This window comes from Salmo salar, chromosome 09 (genome assembly GCF_965601325.2).
Source record: "Salmo salar chromosome 09, fSalSal1, whole genome shotgun sequence".
NCBI lineage: Eukaryota > Metazoa > Chordata > Actinopteri > Salmoniformes > Salmonidae > Salmo > Salmo salar.
The window spans coordinates 34,958,894-34,972,582 of record NC_138299.1 but is presented as its reverse complement, the minus strand read 5'-3'; the positions used below and the strand labels follow the sequence as shown (position 1 = coordinate 34,972,582).

General features: G+C 42.8%; 1 protein-coding gene across 4 annotated transcripts in view; it reads left to right on the top strand.

Annotated features, from left to right (window-relative positions):
* Positions 1-433: 433 nt before the first annotated feature.
* LOC106611246 (mitogen-activated protein kinase-binding protein 1) overlaps positions 434-13,689 on the top strand; it is a 55,325-nt gene continuing 42,069 nt past the window's right edge. For all 4 annotated transcript variants that reach the window (XM_082955747.1, XM_082955746.1, XM_082955745.1 and 1 more), the window contains exons 1-2: positions 434-1,457; positions 6,063-6,154. In XM_082955747.1, the coding sequence (XP_082811873.1) occupies positions 1,344-1,457; positions 6,063-6,154 (206 nt within the window). In that variant the 5' untranslated portion in view covers positions 434-1,343. The remainder of the gene's footprint in view (positions 1,458-6,062; positions 6,155-13,689) is intronic.

Here is a 13,689-nt window from a genome sequence, read left to right as displayed (position 1 = left end):
TTCGTGTAGTCATATAGGGTAAAGAAGATGATGCAAGCTATAATATGGAGCAAGTGCCCAGGTACGCAGCACACAAGGAAGTTGGGACTAACGTGTAATGCATGTAAATGATTAATAAAAAGTTTGAAAAGTCTTGAAAATGAAAGGTTCGAAAATTGTATTTTTTTTTTTTAAGGCAACTATAATTCGCTGTGTTTACATTTGCAATAGCTAAAAGCTGCCATTCGCCGACTTTTCATTCAAATGTTGCATTCGAGTTAGGAGACACAAAACAAGTTGACAGTGGCAGACAGGCCCAGTCGGGAGCTCCACATGAGATGGATGACCCAGCGGCTTTCAACCACCACTAGATGGCGACAATGACTTGACCAGTTAGGGTGAGATCTGGGTCAGATTGCTTGTCCAGTCTCATCAAAACAAACGACTGTAAATGTTGATGCTTGCAACTAGGCGAGACAATGAGGTCTGGCCCTGACAGTCGTGATTTAGAAAATCGTCTAAACGAAAGGGAAAGTTATAAAAAGAAAGCTAGATATGTTGGAAATTGTGATCATTAAACCATGCATTGCATAACCAGGAAAAAAGTTATAGCAATGGCAAGGTAGCTAGTGCCCAAGGCGCCTATGCTAACCTTAGCCCCAATAGACACTGCTAAATATCTAGCTAGCTAACTATTGTTAGATATAATGCTAGTTAACATTGTCAACTGACATGCTCGTAGGCAATAGCACTGGGCATATTCTTATTAAGTGGTTTAAGCAAACCTTAGTATCTTTTTTGCCCATATGGGGACGCAAGAGACAGCTGGGACCATAGAGCTCCGTATTCTAATTCCTAATTCTATGGCCAGAACGTTGGCTGAAAGCTTGGCTAGCTGGCTAACCAACTGGTGTTGTGCCACAGATCCAGTTTGCCAATCGTTGGTGAGTTCTCGTCGAGGAGGAGGCAATGACAAGAGGAGCGGAGCCGTGACGGACTGTCTTCTGTGACCCGACCATCGAAGTAGCTAATCCTGTTCACAATCTGGGAACGTTTACAATTTTTCCAAATGCATCCAGATGCATCCCTCTCCGTGGATCAGAATGCGATCCAAGAAGGACAGATAATGCGGAAAAGCTTTCTAGGCAGAGCAGGGAATGAAATAAACGAGAACTGCACACATGCTGACAGAACCAGCTCGTTGAACCTGTAGGAAGCATGACAGCATATTCCTGTTTATTTGATCTATTTATTTATTTTGGTGAAGTAGAAATGATTGTGTCTGTATTTCACCACCGGTTTCCATATTTGCATGCGCTAATTCTATCAACCGATTAAAGAGATCGGTCCATTTATTTTTCAAGATGACGGTGGAGGGTTCCACAATAAAGAGTCGGATCAAAAATCTGCTTCGCTCGCCATCTATAAAATTGAGAAGGAATAAAGCTCTGAACAACAAAGAAAATCTCACTAACAAGGTATGTATGTATCTGGCATGGACACTCATCCCTGTACATTTTCATTTTTTGAGCATTGACAGAAGACCCTTATAACCAGTTTATAGATTTGCTATCGAACATTGCGAGCGACCTACCAGGCAATATCACTGTCATTTGTATATAATTGAAATAGCATTGATCTAGCAGTAAAATTAAATGCACAGTCCATTGCTTTCTAATGGAAAGAATGATGTATTGTGGTGCAACTGCACTGGTGTTCTGGAATAATACGTCAAATATTGGAGGGACATTCATATTTATTTAGTGGATCCTCATATAGATTCCATGTACATCACATATTTGGGGAAGTGTGTCACTGACCATAAAACAAAAACATGTTCTTGGACTTTGCATGCAGGCTTATTTTCCTTTGCAACAGCAACTCCATGGAGGTTGCTTATCATTAGTATACATAAACTTGTCCCTCCTAGCCTAGTCCTGCAGTCAACTCCATATCTTCATGACATGTCTCACACACTGTTTAAGTAAATTCTTATACCTGTAGTAAAACAATTACTGTCCTAATTTTTACAGTGATTTCTATGCTATTCACAACCTTACTATAAGTCGATTTTATTGGAGAAGTCTGTTCACTTCCTTGGTGTTGACATGAGAAAGTGGCGCGTGACACATACTGTACCTTACAGACAGACTGCTTGGTTCGTTCCATTCCCATGTAGGCTACATGCTACCTGCACTCTCTCTCTCTCTGTGTGTGTGTGTGTGTGTGTGTGTGTGTGTGTGTGTGTGTTGACTGAACCCCCTGAAAAGCAATGAAGAATAGACCTGCAGTACAATCAATTCAGATAAAAATAACATTGGTTCTTATAGATGACAATCATTCTGTACGTTGAAGACGATAAGTCCAAGAATGTTGTCAATATGACAAGCTTTCATGTGTAGTAATTCCCCCCTCTTCCATGAAGTTCACTCTGCTGGTGCATTCCAGTCTGATTGTCTGTTTACGGTTGTAGCAGGACACCGACAGTACTGTACCTTCCTGTTCCACCCAGGAGTGTCAGTGGCTGTGGTTAGTGTACTACAAAGTCTCAAGAGACATGGCAGTGCCTAGAACAGTCATACTTAGGCTACTTAATACTCCTCCTTGCTCCCTGTGAAGCGTAGGCTATAAAGCTGTAACACGCCCCAAGCCATGCTGGACAGTCATTCGTAGATGTCTTTAAACATTGTTGCGGAATCTCCCATGTGTGAATAAACTCAGAGATTGTAGGCCCCGTGTCTTTGTGCGTGCAGAGTACAGACCCACTTTTCTACATCACGTACCCTTTCCAATTCCCTCCCTCCTCTCTTTTAGTACAGTAGCGACTGTTATGATTTCTTATGACTATTATTTACATATAAATATAGATCTTTTTTTAAACATTGAAAGGTTACTCAGGCAAGATGAGTGTCCTATTTTAAAAGGTCCAAATTCTGTCATTCTGTTAGTCCCATTGTTTTATTAAGTGTCCACGGCTGTTTCTCCTAGTGGGTTTTAAGAGGTGTTTGAACGAGAGCTTCGTGGCACACTTACATCAGAGACAAAACAGATGTAAACACTAACCTACCACTATTCTACTAGCCTGACAATATGTAACACAGCAGGGAGAAAGCTGAGAATCAGGTATGAGTGAATCAACTACATAGCCTACATGTAGGCTATACTGTATCTTCACAACCTTAGGTTAACCAACATACTACATCAGATTGTCCTGATGTTTTGGGGGAGCTATATGAAAATGACTTCTTCCCATTGTTTGTATTTTGTTTTGCTTCATGATAGGTAATGATGTGAGTAATTATTAGTCTTGCTGTGATTGTTTATTTAAGTGAGCTTAATTCATTTGATGTCAATCTTCCTTTGTTTTCTTAGGGTGTTTTCTTAGGGTGTAGGCTAAGATGTGATGGCAAGCTTATGCAGACAGCCTTCTAGCCTAGTGTGAAACACTCTCTGGAGTAGGGAGTCAGACAAAGGAATACATGTTTGAGTATGAGAGATTTAAGGAGGAGTGGGTTTTCTTCTTATCCTGGGTCTAACGTTGTTTTTCTTAGGCTGTGAGTACCGTTCTAGAATGTTACTGTACTGGACGCCTACCTGCTGCCTTGAGCCTGCCGACCTCATGGATCGTAGCCTATCGTAACGTTAGTGGATGGGTCCCAAATGACACATTTTATAGTGCACTTCTTTTGACCAGAGCCCATAAGATTAGGCTATGTATTATCAGGAAGCCTACTGGGAACATGGATGCAACTGCCTGCAGTTTATCGAGAAGAAGTACACTGCAGTGGGCTCCGTGCTCAATGCTCGTTTTCAACTTGCTGCTGAAAACTTCCTCCGATATGCTTTGTTAACAAGGAGGAGGTATACTGGGCTCATTAAAGTCCCTTTTTTTTAAATGTTGACGTAGTCAATTATTCCTTTGACGTAGAACTCTGTAAACAAACAACAGAAAGCACATTGTTCTAAACTCTATTTATGGAGGAATAGCCTAATTTCCACTTTTTTTCCTTTTCCTGTCTGGAAGCTTCAACCTCTGTTTTTATGCAACGTCCCAACGATCTAGCCTATGTCTTATGAGCTATTCATTTATTATATACATTTATAAATTCATCACAACTGAATTAGCCTGTAGTCGAGCTACTTATTTGTCACCTTGCTGCTTCCACAACACTGCCGGCCGCTGCTGATTGTTGCCATGGCCACATTTCAACTTGAACCCAACAACCCGGCAAGGTAGGCGTAGAGAAAGAGAGCGAGGCGTAGAGAATCAACGGTTGGTGACGAAAGCACAAAAACAGGCAGCTGTACAGGTCGTCGAAAGTGCCCCACACACAATCACACTGGGAGGCACAGTAACTGAATACAGTCATGTGATGACTGGGGGGGTGGTTATCTACCACATTACAGTTGAAGCCCATGAGAGGTGATCTACCACATTACAGTTGAAGCCCAGGAGAGGTGATCTACCACATTACAGTTGAAGCCCAGGAGAGGTGATCTACCACATTACAGTTGAAGCCCAGGAGAGGTGATCTACCACATTACAGTTGAAGCCCAGGAGAGGTGATCTACCACATTACAGTTGAAGCCCAGGAGAGGTGATCTACCACATTACAGTTGAAGCCCAGGAGAGGTGATCTACCACATTACAGTTGAAGCCCAGGAGAGGTGATCTACCACATTACAGTTGAAGCCCAGGAGAGGTGATCTACCACATTACAGTTGAAGCCCAGGAGAGGTGATCTACCACATTACAGTTGAAGCCCAGGAGAGGTGATCTACCACATTACAGTTGAAGCCCAGGAGAGGTGATCTACCACATTACAGTTGAAGCCCAGGAGAGGTGATCTACCACATTACAGTTGAAGCCCAGGAGAGGTGATCTACCACATTACAGTTGAAGCCCAGGAGAGGTGATCTACCACATTACAGTTGAAGCCCAGGAGAGGTGATCTACCACATTACAGTTGAAGCCCAGGAGAGGTGATCTACCACATTACAGTTGAAGCCCAGGAGAGGTGATCTACCACATTACAGTTGAAGCCCAGGAGAGGTGATCTACCACATTACAGTTGAAGCCCAGGAGAGGTGACCTACCACATTACAGTTGAAGCCCAGGAGAGGTGATCTACCACATTACAGTTGAAGCCCAGGAGAGGTGATCTACCACATTACAGTTGAAGCCCAGGAGAGGTGATCTACCACATTACAGTTGAAGCCCAGGAGAGGTGACCTACCACATTACAGTTGAAGCCCAGGAGAGGTGATCTACCACACTTCAGTTGGGTGACTGGCTGTACCAGGAAGTGTTGGGATTCAAGTAGATAGCCTATTCTAGCTCGTATCCAGGGGTTTTATTGTTCAGTCAGTGTTGTGGGGGGGGTGGTGGTGTGCCTTTGGCTGTTCTTTCTGTTTGTTGTGGGGTGATGAGGAAGAGCAGGCCTGGAGGGATCCAATCACAAGGGACGTATAGGCTATCTCTGAGAGGCTGTGAAGATGGTAAGAGAGGAATATCAATGAGCTGAACTTGACTTAAATCTTATCTGACTGGCTTACTGACTGGCTTACTCCTGCTGTGAAATGTCGTTGCTGTTTAACAAACTGCTGAAACCCAGAGAACATGTCAATGCAGTGTGATGGCTGCTGACATGCTGCTTTTCTCTTCAACTATGCTTATAGGGACGTTATAACGCAAGTTGTTGACCAATGCCTATTTGTTTACACTGTGAAAAGGTATTTGTGCAGTGCATTGGCCTACATAGCAGATACTGATCGGTCTTGTTTCTATATTTGTAAAAGTTTCTTCGTAGTTCCTTGTCCCTTCAATTAACAATAACGAGACTCTGAGTCTGGTATGCCGCTTCTCAACATCTGGGAAGCTACAGTAGCATTATCATTCATGATCCTCCTCCTTTGTATTAAGGGTACAAACTATATACACACACACACACCCTTTGCCTGTAGCTTATGTGTATTCATGATTTAACATATGCTATGGAACATCTTCTATGGTGTTGTTTATTTGTGAGTAATGTCATGTGTTGTCCATTTATTGTATTGTTGAAGGGATGTTTATTTTGCAGGTGACACTGGAGAAGGTGCTAGGGATCACCGCATTTGGGAACCGCGCTTTGGCCTGTGACCCTCGCTCTGGACTAGTGGCCTACCCAGCTGGGTGAGTGACCCGGAAAACACCTGTTACACATCCAACAACTAAACCTAAAATATGGGGAAATCCACAGAAATGTGTGTTAATGAAGAGCAGTAGTTCAGTAAATGGTTTTAATGTCCAGGCCAAGTACTTCACCTCGTTCACCTTCCCACATCTTGTTATTCTGATACTTGTTCATTCAACTTCAATTCAATTTTTGTTGTTGGTTTCTCTTTTGCCCCACTGGGCTCCCGAGTGGCGTGGTGGTCTAAGGCACTGCATCTCAGTGCTAGAGGTGTCACTACAGACACCCTGGTTCAAATCCAGGCTGTATCACAACTGGCTGTGATTGGGAATCCCATAGGGCAGCGCATTATTATTCTATATATATATATATATATATATATATATCTATATATATATAACATTTTTTTTTTACATTTATTTAACTAGGCAAGTCAGTTAAGAACAAATTCTTATTTTCAATGACGGCCTAGGAACAGTGGGTTAACTGCCTTGTTCAGGAGCAGAACGACATATTTGTTTTACCTTTTCAGCTCGGGATTCGATCAAGCAACCTTTCGGTTAATGGCCCAACGCTCTAACCACAAGGCTACCTGCCGCCCCCGCCACAATTGGCCCAGTGTCTTCCAGGTTTGGCTGGTGTAGGCTGTCATTGTAAATAAGAATTTGTTCTTAACTGACTTGCCTAGTTAAATAAAAATATATTTAAAAAAGTCATTTTTGGATAATGTGAAGCATATGCGTGGAGGCCATGTGTGATCTATCATTACAGAACTGACTAGATAGGTAGAGCACCATTAAGTCAGTTCAGAGCTGACTAGGTAAACCGAGCACCATTATTAAGTCAGTTCAGAGCTGACTAGGTAAACAGAGCACCATTATTAAGTCAGTTCAGAGCTGACTAGGTAAACAGAGCACCATTATTAAGTCAGTTCAGAGCTGACTAGGTAAACGGAGCACCATTATTAAGTCAGTTCAGAGCTGACGAGGTAAACAGAGCACCATTATTAAGTCAGTTCAGAGCTGACGAGGTAAACAGAGCACCATTAAGTCAGTTCAGAGCTGACTAGTTAAACAGAGCACCATTAAGTCAGTTCAGAGCTGACTAGGTAAACAGTGGCAGAGCACCATTAGGTTTTGAATTTAATACAGTTCAGAAGTCCCTAGACGGTAAGATTATTCAGAGAATGAGTGGAGCGAGAAAGCTGGAGAGAGAGAGGAGGAAAGTCATTTCTCAGCAGTGATCAGGACCTGTGTGTATTGTATTCATCAGGGGAAAGATATCTTGTGGTATATGAACACAGAAGAACTGTGTCATGAGGAGCCGTTTTAGTTATGTAGCTCGCTAGGTTGACACTTTCAGAAAAAGTCCTTGCTACAAGGTTTGAGAGGCGGTATGCTGTGCAAAGCACTGCTTTAACTAGGATTTTAGCCGTGGTTAAAGTTTTACAGCTTGATGCTTTCCTTGTACTACGACAGTCATACCGTTGTATCACTTCAATAACACGTCATGTCATTTTCCTCCTAAGGAGCGAAGTCTTTAGAGATGATAGAGCCTAAGATGCATTAGCTAGACCTTTAAGTCAGTTTTCAGTGTCTCCACATGAGGTTTCTCTGCAATACTACACATCTAGTAATTGGCAACTAAATTGCCGAGTAGGCCTATGCTCAGCCAGCCATCAACAACAACAATGGATATTGCTCCATATAGTTTCCTTAAGCCTTAAAAGTGCTGTATAAACTTAAGTAAAATAACTAGTTTTTTCCTGAGGGAACTTAATTTGTTTGCTGTATGGAGTAAGAGCCTCCGACATTCACATAGGAACCAAGCTATTGTTTTCAATCTCTCCAAGGGGTCTGCTCATATGGTGGACTGTGGACAACGTGGGCTACAATGTGAGGGAGAGTCTCTGCCCTCTATCACATGCTTCATCATCTCATTACGTTGTTAGGCTTTACAGCTGCGTGCGGCTATGAAAACAACGAATGGAATCACATGACCGCCACTTTTACCACTGAACAGAGAGGAACTATGACGCACCAGTCCGTGATATATACTACATATATATACTCTTGTACTACACACTAGGTTACACAGTGGCGTACAGTTCCATCAGTACAGATCATTGATTCTAAATAAATACAGTAGCCAAAGCCTACTTCCTGGAAGTGTAAAGTGCCGGGGTAAGCCTGATACAGATTCCTTGGATTGGGAGTGGAGATGGTCACAGGCATCCCAACAAGGAATTACAGGAATCAGAAAGATCTATTTTCTGCTTACTCAGCTGCTTGTGTTAATGTGCGTGTTAGGCTGAGCTACAGATCCAATGAGACCCGGCAGATGTCTTAGGCTGTCCCAATTGGCACCCTATTCCCTATGAAGTGCACTACTTTTCACCAGAGCCCTATGAGCCCTGGTAAAAAGTACTGGTGTACTGTATAGGGGATAGGGTGTCATTTGGACGACGCTGCAGATGTTTTTGTTGGAGAGGAAGCAGCTTCACACCAGAGAGTGTCTGTCTGTGGAGGGTTTAGGGTCAGTCCAAGCCCTTACACAAAGCTGTCACACATGGCCCGGGTCGTTTTCATCATGGCCCGGGTCGTATTCATTAAGAACCAAACGGACTGAAACTGGGAGGGACTACTAACCTGAACTTAAGAAAAGCTCATTCTCATTTCAAAATGTTTTGCTACGCTTTTCTATGGTGTGCACTACTGAATACGACCCTGTGCTGAGTCCTGTACCTGACGAGGTCTAGCTATGCGTGCATCTGAAATTGTACCCTATTCTCTTTTAATATAGGGTAGTGCACTACTTTTTGACCAGACCACACCCCACAATGGCCCAGATCCTTCATGGAAAATTGAATTGGTTCCATTTAGCCTACTTCTCTAGAATATGTATACTGAAAAAAAAAAAAAAACGTTTGTCCCATGTTTCATGAGCTGAAATAAAAGATCCCAGAGAATATCCATATGCACAAAAAGCTTATTTCTCTCAAATTTTGTGCACAAATTTGCTTACATCCTGTTAGTGAGCATTTCTCCTTTGCCAAGATAATCCATCCACCTGACAGGTGTGGCATATCAAGAAACTGATTAAACAGCATGATCATTACACAGGTGCTCCTTGTGCTGGGGACAATAAAAGGCCACTCTAAAATGTGCAGTTTTGTCACACAACACAATGCCACCGATGTCCCAAGTTTTGAGAGAGAGTGCATTTGGCATGCTGACTGCAGGAATGTCCACCAGAGCTGTTGCCAGAGAATTTAATGTTAACTGCTCTACCATAAACCGCCTCCAACATCGTTTTAGAGAATTTGGCAGAACATCCAACCGGCCTCACAACCTCAGACCACATGTAACCACGCCAGCCCAGGACCTCCACATCCGGCTTTTTCACCTGCGGGATCGTCTGTGACCAGCCACCCTGACAGCAGATGAAACTGAGGAGTGTTTGTCTGTGATGAAGTCCTTTTGTGGGGAAAAACTCATTTTGATTGCCTGGGCCTGGCTCCCAAGTGGGTGGGCTTATGGCCTCCCAGTCCTGTGAAATCCATAGATTAGGTCCTAATGAATTTATTTCAGTTGACTGATTTTCTCATATGAACTGTAACTCACTATATAAAATGTTTTTATTATATTATCGGGGATTGGGAATATCAGGATCCCAAAGACAATTCGTTGAATGCTGAGTCAGTGACAAGGGAGAGTATTTTTTTAATTTAAAATAACTTTGTTGTTTGACTGAAGGATATCAGCATTTTCTGCGAACGTCTTAGTGGCAATCAGCAGTAGAAACGATAAAACATTTCCCCCTGCCCCTGTTCGATTAAAAACTGAGGGATGGGGCTGGAGAAATGTAACCAATCTCAGATTCATAAACCGAGCTATGCATGAATGGACTGACCTTCCATGATATCAAAATAATAGTCTTAACCATGTTTTCAGGCTATGTATTGTTTGTTTACATTTACTTTGTATACAAACATTGGAATAAAACAAGATTATTACTGGTTCTGATGGGGTACAACAGTTGAACTAAGCTCATAGGTTATATTCTTCAAGAATCAATGGGTACATATAATTCATATATCATTCCAAAAATGGATGTAGCAACTTCCGATTGCCCCTTTTAAATGACACCTTTGCCTACCTATTGTTAGTGCATTTATGGCAGAACCTGAATGCAGCACATTGACTGTATAGGTCCATTTCCATGGTACTATAGTGTGTGATATATATATACAGTGCAACCTAGAATAATATGTGAGATTATTGAACAGGCTAGGACTGTGTGGGTTTTGGATGAATTAATGTCTGGGTCGTCTGAGACAGCGGCGTCTCTAGTGATGTGGAATAAATGTCCTCTGTGAGCATTTAACGTCCTGCTGGCTGTTGGAGGAGTCTAACATGTGTGACTAGATAGATGTGTGTCAGACAGGCACCCTCGACTTGTCCTGACCGCACCGTACCGCACTGCAGCAAACTGAGTCAGTATTAACTGAGTGTGTGTACGGGTGCGTATGTGTGAAGAGGGAGCGAGGGTTAGGAAGAAGGTGGGGGGGGGTGGTGGTAATTGTCCTCTTGTAGCCCCTAGCTATTAGATAGCCCTGCTCAGAAGTAGAGGAGTGTACTCTGCCTCTGTGCTGCATTGCAGCTCTTTGCTGGAGGGTCCCACAACAGCATCTGTAACTGTACTCTCAAAGGATGCGGTAAGACTTGAGGCGCTGGATGGACTGAAAAGAAAAACTGAGGAGAATACAAAAATACAGCTCCAATGAAAGCACTGACTACAGAGAATAGCCTCAATCCTGAGGCAGTAAATATATATTCTTTAACACTTTGTTTATCTACAGTAGACTACTGTATCTGTCTCTTATGTAGTCTCTCTTATTGTGCACACTCTCATGGCTCTGATTCATTGCGTTTTATAGGTACCAACGTTGGTACAGCTACAATATGCTGCCTTCATCAGGGTTGCATTGTTCCACAGTAGATTTAAAGAGATTGAACAGGATCTTAAGCACTTACAAATTTGTTACATGTCATACGAATTGCGCAGTGATTTATTTTTTGCAGGACGTAACGTCATACGAAATGGATGACGTCGTACACAATGTCCGAGGACCTGTTTTGGCTCGTGAGCGCTGCTTTCCAAACTACTGGTGGAAATGATACAAGCTCTTTATTACGCATCTTTAAGGCCAGAGAACCCCTAGTTTTGCTCCCATTGTAGTTAGCCATTTACCCTGACAGTACCGGGACAGGAGACTTGCAGCATGGCAGATTAATGATGAGGTCGTCCAGTCTGTCTCAGCGTGAATGGAGGACAACAAATAAGGCAAATAATATTGCTCTGAAACCAGTTAGAATACTTGCATGAGATAAGGTGCGTGCTGCCATGTTGAACATCAATGTTTTTATTGTTTTGCAAGTATATAAGCTTTCCCCTTCCCTGTGGCTCAGTTGGTAGAGCATGGTGTTTGCAACGCCAGCATGGTGTGTGCAATGCCAGGGTTGTGGGTTCGATTCCCACGGGGGGCCAGTAAAAAAAATAAAAATGCATGAAATGAAATGTATTCAAGCACTACTGTAAGTCGCTCTGGATAAGAGCGTCTGCTAAAATGTATGTTTATATTTCTATGACAGTGTTAGCATTGTGATTCTAACTAGTGGTTACCATTCAGCAGCAATTCTTTGGTTGGCTGAAGTTTGCATAATATTTTCCATGTAAATTCTGCTGAACGGTTATAGCCCCATCTCCTCTCCAGCCTCTTATCTGTTCAAATACACTACATGACCAAAAGTATGTGGACACCTGCTCGTCAAATATCTCATTCTAAAATCATGGGCATTAATATGGAGTTGGTCCCCTCTTTGATACTATAACAGCCTCCACTCTTCTGGGAAGGCTTTCCACTAGATGTTGGAACATTGCTGCGGGGACTTGCTTCCATTCAGCCACGAGCATTAGTGAGGTTGGGCACTGATGTTGGGTGATCAGGCCTGGCTCACAGTGGGCGTTCCAACTCATCCTAACAGTGTTTGATGGCATTGAGGTCAGGGCACTATGCAGACCAGTCAAGTTCTTCGTCACCGATCTCAACAAACCATTTCTGTATGGACCTCGCTTCGTGCACGGCAACATTGTCATGCTGAAACAGGAAAGCGTCTTCCCCAAACTGTTGCCACATAGTTAGAAGCACAATGTCATTGTATGCGGTAGCGTTAAAATTTCCCTTCACTGGAACTAAGGGGCCTAGCCCTAACCATTATTCCTCCTCCACCAAACTTTACAGTTGGCACTATGCATTCCGTCGGACTGCCAGATGGTGAAGCGTGATTCATCACTCCAGCCGACGCTTGGCATTGCGCATAATGATCTTAGGCTTGTGAGCAGCTGCCCGGCCATGGAAACCAATCTCATGAAACTCCCGACGAACAGTTCTTGTGCTGAGGTGGCTTCCAGAGGCAGTTTGGAACTCGGTAGTAAGTTTTTTTTGTGTATACAGTGTATACAGTGCCAGTCAAAAGTTTGGACATACCTTCTCATTCGAGGGTTTTTCTTTATTTTTACTATTTTCTACATTGTAGAATAATAGTGAAGACATCAAAACTATGAAATAACACATATGGAATGATGTAGTGACCAAAAAACAAATCTAAATATATTTGAGATTCTTCAAAGTAGCCACCCTTTGCCTTGATGATAGCTTTGCACACTCTTGGCATTCTCACAACCAGCTTCATGAGGTAGTTACCTGGAATGCATTTCAATTAACAGGCGTGCCTTGTTATAAGTTATTTTGTAGAATTTCTTTCCTTCTTGAGACGATCAGTTGTTTTGTGACAAGGTAGCCCTATTTGGTAAAAGACCAAGTCCATATTAGGTCAAGAACCGCTCAAATAAGAAAAGAGAAACAACAGTCCATCATTACTTTAGGACATGAAGGTCTGTCAATCCAGAAAATGTCTTCAAGTGCAGTCGCAAAAACCATCAAGCGCTATGATGAAACTGGCTCTCATAAGGACCGCCACAGGAAAGGAAGACCCAGAGTTACCTCTTCTGCAGATAAGAAGTTCATTAGTTACCAGCTTCAGATTGCAGCCCAAATAAATGCTTCACAGAGATAAAGTAACAGACACATCTCAACATCAACTGTTCAGAGGAGACTGCGTGAATCAGGCCTTCATGGTCGAATTGCTGCAAAGAAACCCCTACTAAAGGACACCTATAAGAAGAAGAGACTTACTTGGGCCAAGAAACATGAGCAATGGACATTAGACTGGTGGAAATCTGTCCTTTGGTCTGATGGAACCAAAAATCTCAAATTTGGACTCAACTGCCGAATGGATGATCTCTGCATGTGTGGTTCCCACTGTGAAGCATGGAGGAGGTGGTGTGATGGTGTGGGGGTGCTTTGCTGGTGACACTGTATGGGATTTATTTAGAATTCAAGGCACACTTAACCAGTGTGGCTGCCACAGCATTCTGCAGAGATACGCCATCCCCTCTGGTTTGCGCTTAC